At 31.2% G+C, this 20,441-nt stretch overlaps 1 protein-coding gene across 2 annotated transcripts; it reads right to left on the reverse strand.

The window, feature by feature from the left end:
* Positions 1–4,987: 4,987 nt before the first annotated feature.
* LOC114402625 (probable glucomannan 4-beta-mannosyltransferase 9) lies at positions 4,988–12,765 on the reverse strand. 2 transcript variants are annotated; one of them, XM_028365273.1, is made up of 10 exons: positions 12,622–12,765; positions 10,235–10,346; positions 9,985–10,083; positions 9,237–9,489; positions 6,681–6,791; positions 6,453–6,589; positions 6,153–6,266; positions 5,841–6,040; positions 5,559–5,753; positions 4,988–5,338 (listed from the first exon to the last, which is right to left on the reverse strand). In XM_028365273.1, exons 2-10 carry the CDS (start codon positions 10,271–10,273, stop codon positions 5,176–5,178), a joined length of 1,311 nt encoding a protein of 436 aa, XP_028221074.1. In that variant the 5' UTR covers positions 10,274–10,346; positions 12,622–12,765; the 3' UTR covers positions 4,988–5,175. The 2 variants fall into 2 exon arrangements, with proteins under 2 accessions (XP_028221074.1, XP_028221073.1); XM_028365272.1 differs by lacking the exon at positions 12,622–12,765 and having other exon boundaries at positions 5,176–5,338; positions 10,235–10,552.
* Between the last annotated feature and the right edge of the window lie 7,676 nt (positions 12,766–20,441).

The raw sequence follows: 20,441 nt of genomic DNA on the forward strand, positions 1-20,441 counted from the left end.
AATTAATTTAACACATTTTTTATTTTTAATAAATTTGTGAATTTTATCTCTAATCATTTGTCTATGTCTATTGATTACTAATAAAAGTATACATGACATAAGTATATTTTTATTTTTATTTTTAGTAAAATTATTAAATTTTTTAGAAAATTTTATGTTTGTTTGTTTTTTTTATATTTTGAACAATTATTACTCTTAAGTCTTAACTTTTGTGGACAAATAATGATAAGTAAAATCTGCAGGTATTTTAAATGATAAAGATAAAATATGTTAAATTAATTTGTTTGAAATAAAATTTACGAAAAACTAAAAAGTTGATCATAAAAATTATTTAAATTAATACTGATTTTTTAATAGATTATTCAATCAAATATTTTTATTTTAAAGTATTTTTATTAATACTAAATTTTGTAAATAGCTTCATAAATAAAGATATATTTTCAAATAATCACAAGTTTTTACTTAAAATTTATAATTTTAGTTAACAAATTTAAAACTTTATGAAATAAAAGTATTTAATTTCTCCATATTTTATAATTTAATCTATATTTTTATTATTATTAAAAATTTTAAAATATATTTTTCATATTTTATATGAATTATAAATACTTGTAAATATATAATTTTATTACTAATATATGATGTTAAACACATATACTCATTTCATTGTTTAGAACAAGAGCTTAATAGGAATGCATGAAGATGTAAATAATTCTACACTATTATTAAATCATAAATTATTATTGGTATGACTTTTAAAATAATTTTATAAAAGTAAAAAAATTATCATACATAATAATAATAATTTATGATTAAATAACATTATAAAATTATATCATATTGTATAATTTTTTTCCTCTTAGAATAATTAATTAGCAAATTATATATCGGAATTAAAATTTTATGTTATAATCACATGAAATATAGTGTGATAAAATTAAAGTCAACAATATTCAAACACATGATATTAATTTTTTTAATTAAAATGATAAATGCGAAAGATTTGACTTTAGAAATTCGAAATTTAGTCACCACTCATAAAACTTAAGTCATTAAAACCCATTAATCAATTAAGGATCATTCAATTATTTCAACAAAACCAATTCACATCCTCATAATATTTTGCCCATTCATTCTCCTTTTTACTCCTTATTTTAGATGGGGAAAAAAATATTTTGGGCAACTCAGATATGATAATTAAGATAAAGGTAAATATCTAATTTGGTCATCGAATTTGTAAGTTGTTGATACTTGAGTTTTTTAAAGATGGAAAAATAAAATTTTGTCCCTGAATTTTAAAAAAAGTGCGACAAATTCGACCCACCGTCAATTTTTTTTGTTAATCAAAACATCTAATCCTATGTGACGTCGTTGAACTTATTTGTCATCTTACATTTTGTTGTGTATTGCATTGAAAGGACTAAATTGTCATCAAAATTTCGATGAACTAAGTTGTCAGTCTGGAGAATTGTAGATCATTTTCTTTTGTTGTTTTTCTCTTTCTCTTCCTATGTTATTTCCTTTTCCTTCTTTGTTACATCTTCGTCGCGCCTCTGCACTCTTTACCAATGCTGCATCTTAATTTCTCACCGCAAACCCAACACCACCCCCACACAATTTCATTCATCCCCATTTCCCCCCCCCCCCTAAAATCATTTAGAAAAAGACTCATCAGGAGGTCGACGCTTGTCGCCTCTACGGAGATGCGAAGATAATTTATTGTTAATTTATTTTAACCGTGATGTTTAAGGTATAAGGGAATGTAAGAGATGAGATAGAACCAAAAGGAAAAAAAAATGAGAAAAGGGCTTCGTGCTTCAATTTTTTCCTCTTTTCTTTTTTCCTCGTTTGTTTTTGGGGATTGCAGGTCTCCAAAAATATGATTCTATTCATGGCAGTTTGTTCTGGTTTTTTGTTGTTGTTTGTAATGGATGTTTGTTGTCACTATTTATAAAGATAGTGTTTATGAACTTCCACCTGAGAAAAATGTTGTGACTTAACTACACATTCTTTAACTGGACTTTACTACACAATCCCTATAATATTGGGGTTCAATTAGGTTTTAATTAGTAGTAGCGCGTTACACGACCTTGCGCATGTATCTTGTTTCGTGAGTGTCACTTAGAAATTAATCCATATCTCAGAATGGCGGCCCCACCACCACACTCACTAGGTGAATTCTCAAAGAATGGTTTGAGACCCCCACCCCTACAATAATTGTCATGTGATTCATTAAGAGGTATTTTTTTTACCAAAAAATACACATATATAAATACCATAATCTTAATATTGTCACAATTTATAATACACCTCGTCATAGGAATGAGAAACAGAACAATTCCGTCAAATTTTATTTTGGTGTACTTTAGTCAACAAGCAATTTAGTTGTTACCCATTGAACTTCATTCATGGGATCACTAATCACACGGAGACGGGTGTCCATTGTTGTAACTCAATAATGGGCTTTAGTCCCATTTTCCTCGACGGCTTAAGTATTTGTTGGCGCGACAACCCTTTTGTAAGGGGATCTACGATATTATTTTCTAACCTAACAAAGTCAAGAGAAATGACACCATGAGAAATAAAATTTTTGATAGACTTATCTCTCACTCTTAAGTGTCTTCTTTTTTCATTAAAATTTTTGCTAGTAACTTGAGATATAACAACTTGACTATCACATAACAAATTTTTAAGAAATTCAGTCTCACTAGTAGCAGTATCTAAAACAATTATTTCTGCTTTCATGGTAGAACGTGAAATAACAATTTATTTAGTAGATTTTCATCATACTGCACCATCAGCTAAAATAAAGACATAATCACTTGTCGATTTTGTTTCATCAGAATAAAAAATCCAATTTTTATTAATTTTAAGAGAACTTATTTCATCATTAATAGCTTCTTTCCAAAAAGGTACATCAATAGACCCTATGGTCTCACCATAAGTTTTAGAATCATTTTCAAGTAAAAAACCAAAATTCAAAACCAAAATCCTTAACTTTTTTAGATCTTTTACTCCTCCTAGGTTCAAAAATAATGGCCTTATTAGCATTACTACAAGATGATAAATTAGAACAAGAAGTATCGCAAACAAATTTAGACAATTTATTTTTCAAAGGAAAAACATTTTCAAAGAAAGTGGTATCTCTAGATTGCATAATAGCACCATTAGAAATTTCGGATACTTTTGAATTAACAACCAAGAATCTATAAGTAGTATTATGCAAAGAATGTCCAACAAAAACATAATCAACAGTTTTGGTCCAATTTTCCTTTTCTTATTAATAGGGATGTTAACCTTTGCTAGACACCCTCACACTTTAAAATATTTCAAATTTGATTCTCTTTTTTCTCCATAGCTCCTATGGGGTTTTTTCAAAAAATTTATAAGGTACCATATTAAAAATACGACATGCAGAATATAAAGCTTCATCCAAGTGTTCATTCTAACTCCAATTATGATAAACTCATCCCTTACACATGTTTATTTTTTTTAACAAGGAATTACATATATAGAAGCAACCAGTCACCAACCTGTAGCAACAAAATACTTGCAGCAAGAAACATAAAATAAAAACTGAACAACAAACTTCCTAACATTAAAGACCCTGTAACGTTCATAAAGGAAATTGATCAAGTAAAAAATAGTTTCCTAACATATAGAAATGGAACTAATAGGGTGCTTTTAGTTTTTTTTTTCACGGAAACTAATTCTAAAAGCATTTTATCTTTAAAAAATATAATTGATAAAGAAAATATATTTTAATTTTAAATTTCAAATTATAAGAAAATATTTTCCAACAATCTACCACTAATTTAAAATTTAATGAAATGAAATAATATAATAAAACATTTTTAGTAGAGCATAATACATTATGTTTTCATCCATTAATTTTTCAGGCTTACTAAAAAGGAGACTTAATCATATCCATGACAGATATTTTGGTAAAACAGAATGTTACTGCAAAGACTATGTAAGAAAAAAATAGTTTTTCTCTTTAAGACGGTTAGAAAAATAAAATAAAATGAAAGAAATAAATAAGAAGAAAATGCAAAGTCTTAAATTAAATAACAAAATAACTTTAATTGGCAGCAATGAATCAACAATACACTATATCATACAATAAATACAAGGAAAAAATAAATTAGGAAAAGAAATAATTAATCTGGATTGAAGCGCACAAACGCTATCCTTAGAGAGCAAAAACTCTCCCACTATCCAACCCATTGGTTTCCAATCTCAAAAATAAGTTTTTAGAGAAGGAAGAGAAAATTTTAAAGATAAAGAAATCAAACTCTTTAAAAAGACTTCGTGTATATATATATCCCCTTATACAATAACAAAAACATAATTCATTAAAATAAAATCTTAAAAAGATAGAAAATTTAATTTTACGTAACAGAATCTAAAATAAATATTTTATTTTATAAAATAGAATTAATATAAGTAATATATATTTATAAATTTTAAATTATAAAACAAATATTTAATAAGATTATACACGTCTATTTAAAAAGAGTTGGTCCCTATGATTTGTTTCTCTGAATGCTTAATCTAGAAGTGTCAATACATCATCAAGTATCAACTGCAGGCTTTTGAGACGCTGGAATTTCTGTATTTACAATTTTTTTGCAATTTAGGTTCTATGCAAATTTTATTATATGAATAATATAAATTTTGAAGCATACCTCGTACATTATGTGCAAATTCTGATGTCTTAATTGTAATCAAGACTCCTATTTGATCTTTTTTCATTTTCACAGCTATTAATAAATTGTGGAGTTTAAATTAAATGAAGCCATATTTGAAAAAAGAAATCATACATTTGTCACACAGCTTAACTTCCAGGTTAGAGAAGGGAAGTAGGGAAGCAGAAACTGTGTCAATTTGCTTCTATATTCCAAATTTTCCATTTAATGATTATTCTTTCCAAGGCATTTCAAGTAATACACAAACTTTTGTTCTTTCGTTTTTCTAGTGTCCTTGTCTATGTGACTATGTTCACATAAAAAAAATTCAAAGTATGACAAACAATTGTTGTAAAATAGTGTATGGTACTAAAACAAATTGAATGGCAGCTAGCAGCAGAAGAAACTGCATTTTGTTCCTCCTTGTAGTGAATGAAATGCCAGCCAAATGACAGACACTTGAAATAATTCTGATGAAGGAGTTCCTCTATGAATTTGGAACAAAGGTGCCAACATAGCCAACCCCCGCAACAAAGAAGGCCATAGATTGCAGGAAGAGATATATGAAGTAGTGGTTCTTCCCATATTTCAGATCATAACATGCACAGAAAAACAGGTAGGCCCCCACTAGAAGTTCCAGGAAATGAAGCCTGTTAATCATCAACAAACAATTAGTGAAGGTGAAATAATGAATGCTGGTTATGAAAATCACATTTTAAGCCACATGCAAAATGATTGTTATAATGCAAATGTAGACACCAAATTCCCAACTTGAGGGAATCAAATGAACTCTTTCATGTCTATGTTGTTCATACTATTCTGTTATAAATGATAACAAATAATTAGAGTGTTATCCTTATATGGGTGTACCTTTCACCGATTCTGATACGAGGCTTCCTAGCTGCTTTGCCACCTGACTTTGTTTTAAGAGCATCTCCCAATTTCTCAGTAACTACCCATTCATTTACTCTCCCTGCCTCTAACAAACCTGTAAGTGTTGCCTTGGTCCTATGCATTGACATAACATTTTCAAAGAGTATCCAGAATACCAGTAAGTGGATTGACCTGCACAAGATGTACACAAGTTACTAACATCACAAATGAACAAAGAAAACCTTGTTTACCAAGTTTTTCCAACTTAAAAATGCTTACCTTGGAGTTCCAACTGCATTAAGGAGTGTAATGATAGAAGGAATATACACAGCACCCCACTTGGGAACTTCCACTTCTGGAACTAAAACAGTTGCAGGCATAATCACACAGTAGAATACAAATGTGACCACATGAGCAACGATTTTCCGGACAAAGAAGAAACTATAAATCACATATAACTTCTTCCACATGGAAACTTTCTGCATGGTATGGTAAAAAAGGAATTAGAAGAGATGGTGGATACTAATATAATTTGACTTCTTCAAACAACAACCTAAGGACATTGAAGATTAATTACAAGGAAACTGATACCTTGTTTCTCATGATTTCCATTGCCATTTTCTTGAAAAGATTAGCTGGGCCACATGACCACCTGTGCTGCTGATAACGATAGGCTTTGAAGGTACTTGGCAATTCACTTTTCACCTAAATTTATTTACATAAAGTTAAAAATTGTTATATGAAATAAACAACTCAGTATAGGAGAAAAGACTCAACAGAAACTTGATGTATAACTGAAATACTTTTTGTGCAATCTTTTCTAAGTAACTCATTGAACAAACTCCTGAGTATAAACAGTGAAACTAAATGCGCAGCGTGTTTCAGTGATACCTTGAGATCGCTAAGATACACAAATTTCCCGCCTTTGAGACCAGCACGGACAGCCAGATCCATATCTTCCACTGTTGTGCGGTCCTTCCATCCACCAGCTTCATTTAATGCTGAAATTCTCCACACACCAGCTGTGCCTGCACCATGCATCATATCGTTTACATTCACATGACTGCTTCCACTAGCCAAAGAAACATTATTGTACTGTTTATTAGGGAAATGATATACCATTGAAACCAAAGAAGGCATAGGTTGAGGACCCAACTTCCTGCTCCACAAGGAAATGATAATCCAATGACATCTCTTGCATTCTTGTCATTAAGCATTCATCAGCATTAACTGACATACACAAGATATATAACTGTCACACCTTACCTAAGGCAGATATTGACATTCTACATTGTGACAAATTTATTTCTTGTAAAGTGGAAATGATTTTTTGTTGTAGCTAAGACATTGGTATGAGTCCTGTTCTTTTCTAACTGTTGATTTGCTTTGGTGGAATTAAATTTTGTTCTATATCAAAATGGAGTTGTGTAGATATCAAAATATTTTAAATATTAGGTGGTATTGGTGCCGTGTGCATGTATCTTTTCTGTGCTTCTTAGCTTCCGTAAGACATTTGTATCTCTAAGCAGATACTATTTTTGAGTCCATTGGCTAAGCTTGGCCACGATGCTCTAAGAATTTTCTTTCCATTCAGGATTGAACACTTCTGATAAGCACAATCATGGTCTTTATACTGATTATTAAAATGAATCGCAACTAATAAATAGGGTTAAAAAAAGAAATAGACAAGCAATTTTCCTAAACTGTAATCAAATGTAAAACCTTTTAATTTGTACAATAAAGAATCTTCGCACTTAAACATAGTTTTCAGACGTAGTAGACTCTTCCAAAACTGTAATCAAATGTAAAACCTGTTAATCCTGTTTTAGTTAAAAATCAAAAACCAAATATTTTAAAGATACCTACATGTCCAAAATCCCCGCTATAAAACCATTTGTAGACTCAAGAGTCCAAAACCCTCACTATATAAACATCTCTTACAGTCAGAGTATCTGCACACACTCAGATTCTAAACTCTCTTTCTAGTCAAAAACAATAGTGGTGCCAATCGCACCACAGCTAGTAGCGTTACAGATTAACACTAATGCTGCTGGAAGTGGAGCACGCCAACAATCTGTAGGGTGTTACTTGCTCTCGGCCTTACAGTGGACGAAGAAGACCACACCATCCTCTTGGTCTCACCTTCTCCCACCCATATGGCCGTAGGTTGTAAAAGTCATAGCCCTAAACCAGCTTATGCTTGAGACTAAAATCCACGTACCGCCTTCTCCCATCTCCATGTCTAAGTGAGGCAGCCCATTCTGCAAGCATTTCATTATTCGGAGAGTTTTCCCTCTGAACTTGCATGTTGATCTGCCTATCTCCATCTAGGACAGAAAACCCTTCTTCTTTGTACTTGTTTGGTTTCATCATATTCACGAAACTAAAACTAGGAAGAGTTCTTTGAACTTTATGTTCCTTGTTGATTTTCATATCTTTGACCACTTTTTGGACCGTACATATGTCCGCTGCATCTTTGAATGGAAGGAATGAAACAATGGTGATAAGAACAATTCCATGCAACAAAGAGAACTATTCTTTTCACCATTGTGTGAATGGCTATGTGGACAAGTTCTCTTTGTTGAAGGAAACTATTCCTATCACCAATGTTTCATTCCTTCCATTTAAAGATGCAGTAAGGACATGTGTACCGTCCAAGAAGTGGTCAAAAATATGGAAAAAAATCAACGATGAACATAGAGTTCAACGAACTCTTCTTTGTTTATCCTCATGAATCTGATGAAACCCAAAGAAGTACAGAGAAGGGTTTTCTCTCTCAGATAGAGACAGGCAGATCAGGATGCCAGTTCAGAGGGAAAACTCTCCAAACAACGAAACGCTTGTAGAATGGGCATCCTCGCTTAGACTCGGAGATGGAAGAAGGAGGCTCGTGGATTTCAGTCTCAAGCGTAGGCTGGTTTATGGTTTTGACTTTAACAGCCTACGACATGCAAAGTAATTCATCCCACCACTTTCTCCACTTCCTTGGCCATATGGAAGGGAGAAAGTGAGACTAAGAGGATGGTGCGATTCGCACCACTATTGTAGTTTTCTTAGGCTTTTGTTGTGGTGGCGACTGATCCACCCTTGCATCGGTTTTATTAAATGTTGTTGGTAGTTGTGATGGTGTTAAAACTAGTTTACCTGAGGGTTTGTTTGCTGTCCGAGTAGCAGCTGCTGAGCAATTGGTGTTTTGCTCCCTTGCAGAGGAAGCAGTGACATCATCTTTGCTGCCTCTACTGCTCTCGCTTTGGGAAATTGGGATAACGGTTTCTTTAGTCATATTAGAATTAGGGGAATTGTTGCAGGGGTTCAAGAGGTGCCTGAAGAAAAAGATGTTCTTGACTAGAAAAAGAGTATAGAATCTGAGTGTGTGCAGAAATTCTTACAGTAAGAGATGCTTATAAAGTGAGAGTTTTGGACTATTGAGTGTACGAGATGGTTTTATAGTAGGGATTAGGATTTAGTCGTGTCGGTATCTTTACAATATTTGGATTCTTGTACGTGTGGTATCTTTACAATATTTTGTAAAACTGCTTCGCAATTAAACGTAAGTTTTTAATTGTATAACTATATTTTGACACCAGATCCTTTGTAAGAGACCACAGTTTTAATTTTTAATTTTTAAAGCAGGCTTGCACAAAAGAGTTTCATGAAGGATGAGAAAAACAATACCGAATTTCCATCGAGCTTGGACTAGTGCAACTTCTGGGTTGTAAGCAAGGAATGGTATGGTGCGCCAAAGGAAGTTAGGCTCAGGTTGGAAATCAGCATCAAAGATGGCCACATAGTCACACAAATTCACATAGCTGTGCTTCATGCCTTCTTTGAGAGCTCCAGCTTTGTAACCATTTCTGTTCTCTCTGATCTCATACTTTATGTTTACGCCTTTACTGGCCCATCTCTGGCATTCCACCTCCACCATATTCTGTGGTGTTTTGGTAAAAAAGAAAACAAGAAAAAAAAAGAGGTTATGTGAGCACTAACTAGGAATATATGAATGTATTGTGTTATTTTATACATGGACAAATTGATGGTCAGGATAGATAATGCAGAATCATGTTTTTTATGGATAAATTGATGGTCACCGTTTTTCTCTACCCCTAAATGTTCAGAAAGCATGACATGTGCAATTGCGTTTTGGGTTGAAGCCTTGGATTTCCTAACATAAAGTAATTTGTTCATAAATGTTGTTTTGTGAAGGAAAATTTTCCATGCAAGTTGACCTAGATTATGAGTAATGAGTAAAATTATTCTTTAGTAGCCCCTAGAGAGTACAAAAGATCTCAATAGGTAAAAAAATAATAGAAAGGTTTAACATTGCTTAATTGTGGGAAGATAAAGCAGTAAACAAAATAATTTATTGGAAGATAAAGGAGCAAATTGCCAGTTAATTTTATTAGTAGGAAGGGATGATTTCAACCTTAATGATTGGGTCAGTGGAATCATCAAGAACTTGAATAATAACCCTATCAGATGGCCATGATAGCCCACATGCAGCTCCAATTGACAATTGATACACCTGCAACCAATGAAACAGTACCCACAAAAACTTTAACTTCAGTAAAAAAAAAAAAAAAAACTATTTCAAGAAACAATCCATGTCATAACAATTTTTTCTTTTGAATAAAAAAAAGAGGTTTATTAAAGGAAATAACTCTAGTAATACCTACCTCTTTCTCATTGTACATTGGAATTTGCACCAAGACCATAGGGTATGCAGAGTTTCCAAACTCAAGGTCATCCCTGAGTGGCTCCCATTTATACTTCTTTTCTGGCTTGTACCTAAACAACTTCACAAAGATTATGACTATACCCATATAAACTCTCTCCACAAATAACATAAGTGACATGGCTAGGCACAAAACCACTAGCAATTTCATCAATGGAACCACCAGGGGTGCCCTGGCTTGTTGCCAAATCAAACCCATTTGGCTTGCACTGCCATAGTGCATGCTTTCAAACGTAGCTGCTGATGAAAGCCGATCCATTTGGTGGCTTTCTTGGTTTCCTATGGAGAGACAAAGAGCACTAGTACAATGGTGTGACTATATAAAACAATGTGATATCACTCACTCACTAGTTGTGCTTGGTCTTGGTGGCTTATTGGCTTTGCGAAAAGAACACGAATTGTTTGTAGTTTTTTTCACTTTTGGTCACTCAGTGATTGTTGCTTAGGAGTTACGTCAAGGCAATAAGGAAGGGCTAGAGTCAGAAGGGACTATTATAGCACTGTGGTAACAAAGAAACAATGCATTCACACACTGAACTAGCTAGTAGTTCAGCTCCATGTGCCAGATTTTGTGACACCAAATGGAGCTAACGTATGTTGCAGTGCTTTTCAAGTTGTATATCTCTCTCTCTCGCTGGTCCCTCTTCTCGTTTATGATCGGTGAGAGAGAGATAGAGAGAAGGGTGTTTGGAATTTTGGATGTCGTGTCTTGAGTAAGAATATTAAAACAATGTGTAATGTATTTATATATAAGAAATATATTGCAGTGTTTGTATCAAAGAGAAAGAGAAATAAACTGAAAAACAATTATGATGAGATCGATTATGGACACAGCTGGCTTGAGGGTTGAAACCAGAAAAGAGTGTCACAATCCAGTAGCGTTAGTAGACATGTAGCTAACAGAACATTAAAATATGGAGCAGTGGTTTCCACAAAGCAATGTTGGGAACTTCATTTTAGTCATTAAAATTGTTTTGCGTATAAATGTAAAAGTACATTTAACAAAGTTTTTAATTTAAAGACAAAGTTAATGTGATTCCTATGACATGGTCGAAAAATTATATTAATATCTACTTTTAAGTTGGTAAAAATAAGTTGATGCTACTTTTTCATGATTAAAGTTGAAATTAATGTTAATTCTTTTAAAGGCCAACTTAATATCATTTGCATCTTTAAAAACCTAAAATGAGTATATACTCAGTTTGTTTTTATGTTTAAAAGAGTTTTCAAGTGTATTAAATTATTGTATTAAAGAAGTATTTTTTTATTCATAAAAATCAAATATAATATCAGAAATTTATAATAATTTTCACATTTTAATCAATTCAGCTAAAAAAATGTATATCTAAATTAAGAAGTGCTTTTGGTTATAAGCTGAAAAATTTTAGATTTGATTTTTGTTCTTTCACGTATCCAATTACAACGGATGTGATGGATCATGAGAAGGTATTGTTAAATTAGACAAAGAGCAGCCAACAAAAAGAAGGTACTTGGCGGTTGACATGTCGATATATTTTATAGGTCTTAAGTTCTACTCACCTTAATTTTATATCGAGAATTTAGATGCCCAAAAAGTATACATGACAATTGACATATATAATAATTTTGGACCTTCATCAGCATAGTTCAAATTATATGATTAATTATAATTTATATCATCAACTTTCTTCAAATAAATTTAATTGAACTTGACGAATTATTACGATGTCATAATTCGTATTGAAGGCCACTTTAATATCATCATAAAAATATATTAATATGGTGATTTAATTTTTTTAATTAAAATGAGAAAAATGTGTAAAGTGAGACAATCAAAATATATTTATCAATAATTAATTTTAATCAAGCTATGGTCATGATCGGATCAATCGAGTTTAAATCCAGAAATCCAGTCCGACATAACCTAGATGATTGTTATTTTAGAATCAAACCATCTTATTAAAGTATTCGATTTGGACAGGTTATAGATTAGGCAGATGAGTTGGTTCGCTTAATGCATACACTGTAAATCAATGTGAAAAATGAAAAATGAAATAATAAATCAAAAATCAAAACACGGATTAAAAAAGCGTGCATAAATTGGGTTGATCAAGTTTAGATCCAGAAATTTAGTCCAACATAACCTAAATGGTTGTTAATTTATAATCAAATTGTTTTATTAAAGTATTCGGTTTGGGTGGGTTATAGATTAGGCGGGTGGGTTGGTTTAGTTAATGCATGTACTGTAAATTAGTGTCGAAAATGGAAAAGGAAATCAAAAATAAAAACATCATGTAAAAGGAAACATAAAGCATAAATCAAAGTCTTGAATGTGAAAATAAAAAATACCTTCATGAAACAATGAACCCAAAGCATGACGCAAAAGCTATGGCTTCACGATCTCCACTTGAGTCGATGATAATGAAGGAATGTGGATGCGAGCTCCATTTGAGAGGACGACAACTATTCAACCTTAGGACAACAATGTCTTAAGCTTCTTAAGGTTGTGAGTGATAGTGACTGACTCTTATTGTGACTATGAGTTGTTTGTTTTACACTTTTATACTCTAAATTTTAGGGTTAATTGGTTAATATGGGCCATTGGGCCATGTATGTATTGATTGGGCTCATACTCATTTGATTTAAGTAGTGTAATCTCATGAAGGGAACTAAGTTGGGCCTAACCAAACTTATGTTAATATAAACATTTTTTGGTTGTGTTAGTTTTCGATGGATATAAAACTTACATGGCAGTTGCTTTGGACACACAACATTTTTGCTGGGACACCCAGAAACTAAGGTGAAAGGGCTAAAATGTCTTTCACATGTTCACTATAAAAAAGAATAGTGACTCCTCCGTACGAGTCACATTCTCATGCTCTTCCATTCACGTTTCTTCTTCCTTTCCTGGTGCTAGCTCATTGTTGTTTGTTGTTCGTTGGTTCATCTCCTTCTTTGCTTCCATCCCTGTTCTTCGTTGTTGCTTCTTCTTCGTTGGTTCATCTTCTTCCAGGTAAGTTATTTTTCGTTTCCTGTTTTGCTTAATTCATAGTTTTGGTTTTTTGTTGTTTGAATTGAATCAATGTATTACTTCCCTGTATTGAATCAATGTATTGCTTCCCTGATGTTTGAACTAAAACCATTGGCGAAAAAATTACATTTTTCTGGAAAAAAAAAACCCATAAGGATTGTTGATCTGTATGGGTTTTTTTTTTTAATTCTAAATATATTTTTTAAATTGTTTTGTAGTGTATTTTTTTTAATAGTTTTAGCAATTTTATAATTTTATATGATTTATTTGTTAAGTATTGATTTTTTTATATAAAAAAATTAATTATTAGATTGCTAAGACTAATATTAGATTAGATTGCTAAAAAATTAATTTAAAATATTTTCATATTAAATTTGTTTAACTTTAAATAAAATTGAAACAAATATTTAAAAGATATTAAATTTGTTAGTTATAAAAACTATTGAAACGAAAATTTTAAATAATTAAATTTGTTATAAAAAATAATGAAACAAATATTTTAATTGTATAATAAATTTGTTAGTTATAAAAAATTATTGAAACAAAAATTTAAAATATTTTAAAATTTTTAGTTAGTTTTAAAAAATTGACGAAACTAAAATTTAAAATTTAAAATATATTAAGATGGTTAGTTTTAAAAAATGATTGAAACCAAATTTTAAAATATATTAAATTTGTTAGTTATATAAATTGTTAAAACCAAAATTTAAATTTGAAAATATATTAAGATTGTTAGTTTTATAAAATGATTGAAATCAAATTTTAAAATATATTAAATTTTTTAGTTATAAAAAATATTGAAACCAAAATATAATATAATTTAATTTTTTTAGTTTTAAAAAATATTAAAACAAATGTTTAAAAGTGATAATAAATTTGTTAGTTTTAAAAAATGATTGAAACCAAAATTGAAAATATTTTAAAATTGTTAGTTAGTTTTGAAAAATTGTTGAAACCAAAATTTAAAATATATTAATATTGTTTGTTTTAAAAAATGATTTAAACCAAAATTTAAAAGATTTTAAATTTGTTAGTTTTAAAAAATATTACGCGGACAATGGTTAAAACTAGAGGTCTCGAGATGAGCTTTCCCTAGGGAGGAAAGAGGCTAGTGACGATGATAATGATGCCCCAACGGCGAAGGCCTACCGCATCTGCCCGTAGGAAGCGATAAGAGATGCCTGTTGTTGAGGATCCTCCTACAACCGCGGATTTAATTCTTTTATCATTAATTAATTTAAATCAAGCTATGGTCATGATCGGATCAGTCGAGTTCAAATCCAGAAATCCAATTCAACATAACCTACATGGTTGTTATTTTAGAATTGAACCATCTTATTAAAGTATTCGATTTGGGCAGGTTATAGATTAGGCAGGTGAGTTGGTTCAATTAATGCATGCACTGCAAATCAATGTGGACCATGAAAAAGGAAATCATAAATCGAAAATCAAAACACGGATTAAAAGGAAACGAAAAGTGTGCATAAATTGGGTCGATCAAGTTCAGATCCAAAAATCCAGTCCAACATAACCTAACTGGTTGTTAATTTATAATCAAATTGTCTTATTAAAGTATTCGATTTGGGCAGGTTATAGATTTGGCGGAAGGGTTGGTTCAGTTAATACATCTATTGCAAATTAGTATCGAAAATGGAAAAGGAAATCAAAAATCAAAACATCATTTAAAAGGAAACATAAAGCATAAATCAAAGTCTTGAATGTGAAAATTAAAAATACCTTCATGAAACAATGAACCCAAAGCATGACACAAAAGCTATGGCTTCACGATCTCCACTTGAGTCGACGACAGTGAAGGAATGTGGATGCGAGCTCCATTTGAGAGGACGGCAACTATTCAACCTTAGGACAAGTGCCGTAAGCTTCTTAGGGTTGAGTGATAGTGACTGACTCTGATCGTGACTATGAGTCATTTGTTTTACACTTTTATACTTGCAGTTTTAGGGTTAATTGGTTAATATGGGCCATTGGGCCATCTATGTATTGATTGGGCCTATACTCATTTGATTTAAGTAGTGTAATCTCATGAAGGAAATTAAGTTGGACCTAACCAAGCTTATGTTAGTATAAATAATTTTGGATTGGATTAATTTCCGAGGAGTATAAAACTTACATTGAACACGATCAAATTTAATCATTTAAATCCTTTTTTTTTACTCGCCAAACTTGTTGACCCACCCGAAACCACCTGAAAATGGATTTTTTTCTTGGTTTCTTTGATTTTGGGTCAGGTCGCCCTAAACACAATGGTTGGAAAATGGGTCAACCCATTGCAACATGCCATGATCCGCCAAAATTAGATCGGGATAAATTATCCCACATAAATAAGTTTAAATCTCATATCATCCAGTTTACTCTTAGATTGGTGAGTTAGCATCTTGAACCCACCAAAAAAATTTTAAAAATGAAAATAGATGATTATCTGTGAATAATTAATATCAACACCAAAAATATAATTAATTATATGCTCTCACTTTTCATGTTCTCACTAATTATGTTTTCCTAGTAAATAAAATTATATAAATGTTTCATGAATATCCTAATGAGTGTCAACGTAGAAATAAAGAAATAGGAATAACATGATAAATATAAAATGATATTTTTTTATGATTAATATGATATGATATATAAGAAGAAAGAAATAAAAAAAAAAGGTGTCAATAATATTTACACTATTGCTTACAGTTAAATATAGAATGTCCCAAAAAATATGGCACGTTTTCTTCGCTGTCATTCTGACGTGGAAGTTCATTGTTTATTGCTTATTGTATAGTATAGCGGTTATTGCTTGTTTGATTGTAGCTGTTGATCACTGCAGTTGGAAGAAGGTTCCAATTATGTATTCTTTTAAAAAGCTGAGTTTGGTTATAATCCATATGGATATCAATCAGTAACAAAATAAAATTTTGCTTTACGATATTGAGTTTATTTGGATGGTCCTCGGGGCAATATAAAACAGGATCAGTACGTATGCACATGCATACGCAGAAGAGTAATCAGTAAGTATATATATCAAATCAATCTGCTAACGGCTTTCTATAGTTTGGCTTCACAATCAGGAGGCAGCACTTAAAGCAAAAGCATTCAATAAACCATGCAAATGCTGAAATGCAATCATCGTCGTTACATTAACGCAGAACCTCCCTTCTCAATAATACGTGTAATATTTTGAAACGACGTACACAGACTCAATTTCACCAAAAAAAAAAGCGTACACAGACTCAAGGTGCAAAATGTATCCTTAATTATATATCAATAAAGAGAACTTTAGATTTAAACCGTCAATATATAACATTAGTTAGGATCCATAAACCATGCCAAGATCGACGTTTTTGAACTGATCATTGATTACGATATATGCCTATGTATATATGTTTTATAAGATGTTGTTAAAGGGAAATCTGATGTCGATTCAGACCATTGATTTGTTAAAGCTATAGCTTTTGTACTTTGAATCGGTGGGAATCATTTCAATTACATGTACACTTGAGAAGGGAAATAATTTAATTTAATGCAAATCTATGTTATGTATATATGCTTTTGATATAAATCATTTAGCAATCAATTGTCAAGAAATTTAGAGTAATATTAAGTGTTCATGGATTTTGGTTAGAATATATTAGTAGTTGTCGGTAATAATTATATTAATGTTAAAAGAAAAATCTATTAAGATTACATGAAGAAAAGTTCTATATATATCTAAGTACAAGTACAGTCTCTGTAAAATATGGTACTCGATCTTACCGTTTTATACTACTTATGCAACTTGATATGCTTGGTAAGGAGTCAACAACACTCTCATTCCAGAACAATTATTACAAAATAGGATATTATTTTGCAATAATTATTTCGAAACATAGTTTTTGTATTCCAGAATACCTATTCTGAAGTGTTTATTCTATTTTAGAATAGGTATTCTGGAATATGAAAACTATATTCCATAATAATTATTTCAAAAGAGTATTTTATTTCGGAACAACTATTTTAGAATAGGATACTTTTCTAGAATAATTATTCTGAAATATAGTTTTCGTACTCCATAATAACTATTATGGAATGTAGGTTTTTGTATTCTAGAATAGCTATTTTGGAAACCTATCCTATGTCAGAATATTTGTTTCAAAATAGGCATCAAGACTACCTTTCCTTCTTCAAACTTGAACTTGTGCTGCCAAGCCATTGTGCCACCGTGTGTTACGTCTACACCTCCGCACCACTATGCACCACCTTCTCACATCAACCTAGGGTCGTCACATGGAACGGTAGGGAAGGTTTGAACAACAACATTTTTGGTGTAGCCAATGATGATTTAGCGACCACCGATGGCAGGCGAGTGGAGGGGAGTTTGAGCCAATTACAAGTGGCGACCATGGTGGGGTAGGGGGAGAAGGTGTGAACTTTCTTTTTGCCGTCGTTGAAGCCACCCGTTTGGACAAGGGTGTCATTGGGTGCTTGGGTGCAAGGAAGAAGGAGAGGAGGTGTCAAGGCTAAAGGTATTTTTTTTACCATTGAGGCTTTTTGGGAGGTATAGGATACTAGAGGTGTTCGCGGTTCAGTTTAGTTCGCTTTTTCGTCAAAAAGTCACCCGAACCAAACTTATAAAATATATACGGTTCAGTTTCGTTCAATTTTCATTTAAAATAAAATTTGAACCAAACCAAACCAATATTTTGAGGTTTAGCCCGATTCGATTTTTGCGATTTTTACTAAAATATTATTTTATTAAAAATTATATACTTTCTTTTCATCTTTTAAATTAAATTACATTAAAAAAATTGCTAATAACAATCTACCAAACATATTAATATGTTAAACCTTCTACAATAAGAATCTGTCAAAACTTTATCAATTTTAAACCAAGCATATCTTAAAAAATTCGTTTGAAAAATAAAGTGGTATAACATACATTGTATAAGTTTCATATACATAACACTACAAATATTGTGAAACTCAACCGATATACACATAAAATGCATAACACTAAAGTAATTTCATTATTAATATAAGTATTGTAATTTATTTTGGTTTCAAAAACATAAACCACAAACTAAACTAAATCAATTAATTTAAGAAAAAAAAGTATCTAAACAAATCTAAAAAGAATCACAAAAACTATCAAAACCATATTGCTAGGTTTCAAAAAAACACGAACCAAACTAAACTAAATCAATCAATTTGAGAAAAAAAAATCCAAACAAATCTAAAAGAATCACAAAAACTATCTAAGACCATATTGCTACTAAGTACTATTACTAATTTAATTTTAAATCTTTTTTTTATTTGTGGTGGAATCAAAGATGCAACACAATAGTACAAACAAAAAAGCTTAAATCATCGCATGCTAAATGAGTACCAGCCCAAAAAGGCCCAAAACCAGTACTCCAAAATGCTTAATCTTGACTTAAAAAAGACCAAAGGATGGCATGCCACTGGATTGACCTAATCTAAAGATTAAAAAATATCCCTGAAGAACCTGAACAGAAAAAAATCGTACAAAAGTATAATGAAAAGAGAAACCCAGTAAAATATTTTCTCTTAAACAAAAATAATATTTAAAACATATCTAGTTTGACGAATTTTTATTTAGTTTAATTTTTTATTTTATTAATTACTATAAAAACAACAGCTTATTTTTCGTTTATTTTCTGTTCTTTCAAATATTTATAAAAGACACTGGGAAAAAGTATCAAGCTTAATTACCTGTCTGGCTTGAATATTTGGTTTATTGGTTTGGATGTTTCAATTAACTAAAGATTTATTATACCTTATCGATCACACCATCAAGGAATTTAGAAGCCATGCAAATCAGTGTTTATAAAAAAAAAATGAAGAGCTCTTGCTACTCTAAGAAAAAGAATCTAAAAACCCCAGAACCTGGGAAGAATAAACACTTATTGTACAAGCACAAAATGAGTCGAATAAGGAGATGAGACAACTCAAGTGCTGTCAAAGTCAATAACCTATGGATGCTTCTAAAAAAGAAAAAAACAAGATAAATTATTCATGGAGAGACAAGTCATAAGCCAACTCAAGCCATAAAATATTGACAAATATCATTTACGGACAAAATATACACACATTTTTTATTTTTGTCCCTCTTTAATGGTTTATTCACGCTTTACTCCCATCTCTTTTTGTCAACTTGCATAGCTACATAATATCTGCCTTTTGCTTTATAATTTATTAAAGCGACGTCATTATATATTTAGCGTAAGCATTATGCAACAAATGATTTTTTTGGTACAGAAGCAGCAACAAATGATTTTGCTTCAGTTGGCATGTTTTTCATATAGTAATATATAATAATTCCTACCATGTTTTATTTTTGTACATTCTTGGGGTTAATGAAGCCTTATAGGTTGCATAAAAAAAAAAATCCCTGCGGACATGGATTAGTCAACAGCTTACCAAGACCAAATAAGCACTTTTTTGGTTTGTTAAAACCAGAATAAGCAAAGCACTTTAGTTATTTGTGGACCATTATATTACATTTCCAGGGAACCTTCCATGCCTTTTTTAATTACAAGACAAATTGGACAAATCCATATGCCAAGCAAGAGCAGCATAGTACTGGCAAAATGTCAAGAATCATGATGACTTACGAGGTTAATTGGATAGGAAAGTGAGTGTGTAACACAAGCCTTTCAATAATTTTCATTAGAGAGAGAAGAGAAGCTTCTGGCAAGTGTACAAAATTCCTTTTGTTTTCTACTAAAATTTGTTGCTCCTTTCACTTTAAATGAGAAAAAGTGTAGAGCATCTTACTTTAATTGGGCAAACCGCAGACATATGCGTGCATGGAAAGAATTGAGATGAAAAAGAAAGGAAAAAAAATTAGGAATAATTAAAACAAGTATAAACAATTCCTAAAAGAGAGAATTAGAATGCTGTATAAGGTTGAAAGTATGAAGGGAAAAAACTGTTAAAGGGGCATTGAAGAAAAAGTAACAAATTTATCTTTTAACTGGTTTACTTGATGCCATTTAATGTGTTTGTAGTTTGTTTTACGGAATTTTGATAGATTTTTTTGGAATATGAATACAGAAATATACATTTTTATACTTGTTACAAGTTTTTAAAGTATATCTCCGAGTATTATTATTGATTCTTGAAAATGTTA

This window comes from Glycine soja, chromosome 20 (genome assembly GCF_004193775.1).
Source record: "Glycine soja cultivar W05 chromosome 20, ASM419377v2, whole genome shotgun sequence".
Lineage (NCBI taxonomy): Eukaryota > Viridiplantae > Streptophyta > Magnoliopsida > Fabales > Fabaceae > Glycine > Glycine soja.

Coding starts and splice junctions, on each gene's coding strand:
- LOC114402625 (XM_028365272.1), bottom strand. CDS start 10,552: ATGGATCGGCTTTCATCAGCAGCTACGTTTGAAAGCATGCACTATGGC. Junction 9,490..9,984: donor CCACTGACCCAATCATTAAG/GTTGAAATCATC, acceptor AAAACACCACAG/AATATGGTGGAGGTGGAATG. Junction 6,267..6,452: donor TGTATCTTAGCGATCTCAAG/GTATCACTGAAA, acceptor AAATAAATTTAG/GTGAAAAGTGAATTGCCAAG.